Source organism: Hevea brasiliensis, chromosome 4, assembly GCF_030052815.1.
Source record: "Hevea brasiliensis isolate MT/VB/25A 57/8 chromosome 4, ASM3005281v1, whole genome shotgun sequence".
Lineage (NCBI taxonomy): Eukaryota > Viridiplantae > Streptophyta > Magnoliopsida > Malpighiales > Euphorbiaceae > Hevea > Hevea brasiliensis.
Window position 1 is genome coordinate 24,735,724 of NC_079496.1, and position 3,962 is coordinate 24,739,685.

The 3,962-nt window shown below is 35.4% G+C and overlaps 1 protein-coding gene across 1 annotated transcript; it reads left to right on the plus strand.

Moving 5' to 3' along the window:
* The first annotated feature begins 203 nt into the window (after window positions 1–203).
* On the plus strand, window positions 204–3,962 carry LOC110652294 (IQ domain-containing protein IQM2). The gene is made up of 8 exons (XM_021807862.2): window positions 204–483; window positions 1,102–1,624; window positions 1,710–1,890; window positions 1,997–2,085; window positions 2,186–2,276; window positions 2,362–2,592; window positions 2,714–2,815; window positions 2,923–3,962. Exons 2-8 carry the CDS (start codon window positions 1,146–1,148, stop codon window positions 3,769–3,771), a joined length of 2,022 nt encoding a protein of 673 aa, XP_021663554.2. The 5' UTR covers window positions 204–483; window positions 1,102–1,145; the 3' UTR covers window positions 3,772–3,962.

Sequence of the window (3,962 nt, forward strand, 5' to 3'; positions counted from 1 at the left end):
ATAAGTAAAATAAGACCTTAAAATATTTAAATCATAAAAATTTTAAAAAGTTATTTATAATTTTTAAAAAATTTTTATAATAATATTTAAAATTTATTTTTTAAAAGTGAAAAAAAAAAGAAAATGTTAAAATGTTTTTGTATTAGTAAATTGGAAAATTCAAATAACATTTTGGCAAGCTAACATCTCCCCTTACCTCACCGCCAGTAGTCTACTCCACGTGGTTTGAAACAAACACAGTTTTCTCTCTCTAAAAACTCTCACTTTCAGTGTCTTCCTCTCTTTTTCTCTCTCTCTATGCTTATATATATAAGCTTAATCAAGACTAAGGAAGCAATGATAGTTTCAGCTTTGAATTGAAAGCCTCAGACTTTAACTTTAGAGAGAGAAAAGGTGAAAATCAGTCTGCCCCTCTAAAACAGGATTTTCTTTTTCCAGAATACATTCTATCTCCTTTATTGGGTCATAAATCCTCTATTCAAGGTAATATCTGGATTCTGTTTCTTGCTCTTCTTTTTCTTTTTTGGGTGTTTCTTTTATCTAGATTGGAAAGAGCTTCCTATAATGGTAAATGCTTCTTCTTTTTGTGCTCTTTTCATGAAATAGCTGTTTTTGGGTCATTTCCTTTTTCTCTCCCTGGGTTTTGATTGCATTTCATATGCTATTGTCTCTTTGAGAATTTGCCTTTTGCTATTATGGGTATTGTAGATCTATTTTCTTTTAATAATGGGTTTGTTTGCATTTGATAAGTAATAGTCTGCAATCAGTTCATGTAGAATTAGAAAACTTTACTGGAAATGGGTTTTGTTTATTGGATTGGCTTCTAGTTAAAGAGAAATGTTTTAATCTATCTTTGCAGAATTTTGGGTAGATTCAGGATTTATTTTGCTTTACACATTACTCTGTGGTTTCTCATGACATGTAATATGAGATTGATATCTAGAAAATATACATGGCTCTATCAGGCCTTTCCAATTTTTATCTCATTTTGAATAAATTTACAGCTTGCAGTGACAAGAAATTGTGTAGTTGTTCCATAGAAATACTTATAATGATGATGCATCAACAGACATAAAATTTAACAATTTTTTTTTTTGACAGGAATCCAGACCATATAGGTCGCCACAAACCTTTTTCCTCCTCGAATGGGAATTTCTTATTCCTGCCTGTTTGCTAAATACAGTGATTTGGAGAAGGCCCTAGAATTTGTTACTGTGAAATCTATTTGCTTTGGAGATGATAAAGCGAAAACGTCTGTGCAATCAGCTAATTTTGGTAGTCAAGATTTGGAGACCAATATACTGAAATCTTTGGGTTCTGTGAAGATGTTGGTGGAAAGATCTGTTAGCTTTAATGGGGAAGAATTGGAAAATAGGATGCCTACTAAAGATCCTTCGTTGGACCAAAAAAAGGATCCTGCAGTTATGTCAGTTAATACAAATAGCAAAGTGAAGGATGATCAGCCACAAAACTCGGATATTGACGTAGGAACAGTCCAAAAATTGCCAATTTTTGATCCCGCCAATCCCAAACACCAAGCTGCTGTAAAATTGCAGAAAGTGTACAAAAGCTTCAGAACCAGGAGAAAGCTTGCTGATTGTGCAGTTCTTGTTGAGCAGAGCTGGTATGTCCGAAATGCAAACCTTTCTCTTTGTTTATTAACATTTAGTGGTGTTATCATGTTCTAATGCAATTGTTTGTTGCTATAGGTGGAAACTTTTAGATTTTGCTGAACTCAAGCACAGTTCTATATCTTTCTTTGATATTGAGAAACATGAAACTGCTATTTCACGTTGGTCACGAGCAAGAACAAGGGCTGCCAAGGTTGGGAAAGGTTTATCAAAAAATGACAAAGCCCAAAAGCTTGCTTTACAGCATTGGCTTGAAGCGGTAAGTCAGATTTAAAGAATTTATATGCAAATGAATTTTTTAGTTTGCTATTCTCTAATCACTCTTGCTAACTTTAAATCTATGTTGTCTTTTGTGAAAAGAACAGATTGATCCGCGGCATCGATATGGGCATAACCTACACTTCTATTATGTAAAATGGCTTCATTCTAAGAGTAGAGAACCTTTCTTTTACTGGTAATTTTCTTTAATTTAAAGCCTCTTTCTTCAGCAGTTGAATATTTGATTCTAGACATCATTGATTCAAAATTGAACTTACACTGTCTCTGAAATGCAGGCTAGATATAGGAGAAGGCAAGGAAGTAAATATTATTGAAAAATGCCCTCGATCAAAACTTCAACAACAGTGCATCAAGTATCTTGGTCCGGTGAGCTTTGATATGCTTTTATGTGAATCTTTTTTTTTTTTTTTTAACTTGAATTTTTAACTGGAGGAAATATTTATTGTTGCAGATGGAAAGGAAGGCCTATGAAGTTGTTGTGGAGGATGGGAAGTTCATTTACAAGCAGACAGGAAAGCTCCTTCACACCACTGCAGATGCCAAGTGGATTTTTGTCCTCAGTACATCTAAGACCTTGTATGTTGGCAAGAAAAAGAAAGGTACATTCCAGCATTCTAGCTTCTTGGCTGGAGGAGTCACAACCGCTGCTGGTAGATTAATCGTTGAAAGCGGCATTCTTAAGGTATAGCTATAACATGATAGCTCAATGCACTTACATAATAGTATAGCCATTTCTTGGCAATTTTAGCACTCCTCATATATTAATGGTTCATTAACAGTGAGCTCTTTCTATTTTTCAACAGGCAGTTTGGCCTCACAGTGGACATTATCGGCCTACAGAAGAAAATTTTAGGGATTTTCTTTCATTTCTCCGAGAAAACAATGTGGATCTCACTGATGTAAAGGTAAAGAAATAAAAGAACTCTTGTTTTATTTTAATGTAAGATCCTAATTTAGAGATGAAAACTATAAGATCATATTGTGATGATATTTCTATTTTCTGATATTTCAGACATATCCAGTGGATGAGGAAGAAGGCTTGCTTGATAAGCTAAGAAGCATTAGACATATTAGAAGCCACTCATCTGAAGAGGACTTGATCCAAACTGTAAATGACCTAGAGATTGAAGAAATCAATGCTGAAAACCTGATGCCAGAGAGCAGTGATTTAATGCAAGATGAGACTTCTCTGGCATTGGAAGAACAGAAGCCAGGACTGCTCCACAACTTCAGTAGGAAGTTGACCAATCTTGAAATACCAAAGAGGGATGAATTGTTTGACTATTTAGAGAGTGGAAATCCAACTGCTGGACCAAGCAGCAAGAATGTGTCTGCAGACCCACTGGTAAAAGATGGTTATGAATCTGCAGATGAAAGGTTCAGGTTCACTACAGAACAGGGTGACAAGTTTCCAAAGAAAAAGTTTGACGAAGATGAACATAATGAAGTAGAAGAAATTCCAAAAGAAGCAATCCTTCAAAGGATTAATTCAAAGAAGGGAACGAAGTCATTTCAGCTGGGTGGACAGTTGTCCTGCAAATGGACAACTGGAGCAGGGCCACGCATAGGCTGTGTTAGGGATTATCCCTCGGGGCTCCAATTCCGAGCTTTGGAACAAGTGAACTTGTCTCCAACAAGAAGGATTGCCCACTCGAAAAGTATAAGTGCGTTCAACCAAAAGGTGTCCACACCAACTGGGTTTGGTGGAGAAGCAGTTGCGACCATTGATCCACCAGTGGTTGACAAGGTGAATGCAATGTACAGAAGCCTTGCTCACTCTAGAACACAGTCCTTCAATTGTGGGAAGGACATCAATATGACAGCAGTAGATAATGTGCCATTAGTGAGAATTAGTTTCTAACTTATTCTTCTTTTGTGAATAGAAAAGATGATATAGGGATTCATTATCATTCTTTTTCTTTTCTACCATGTTAAAATCATTTTATACATATATTTATTTTCTTGTTCATTCTTCTTGTACAATATGAGATGAAACTTGTAAAATCTTGTGGGGTTTTGAGCCCCCTTAATACAAAAGAAGATATTCTTTCA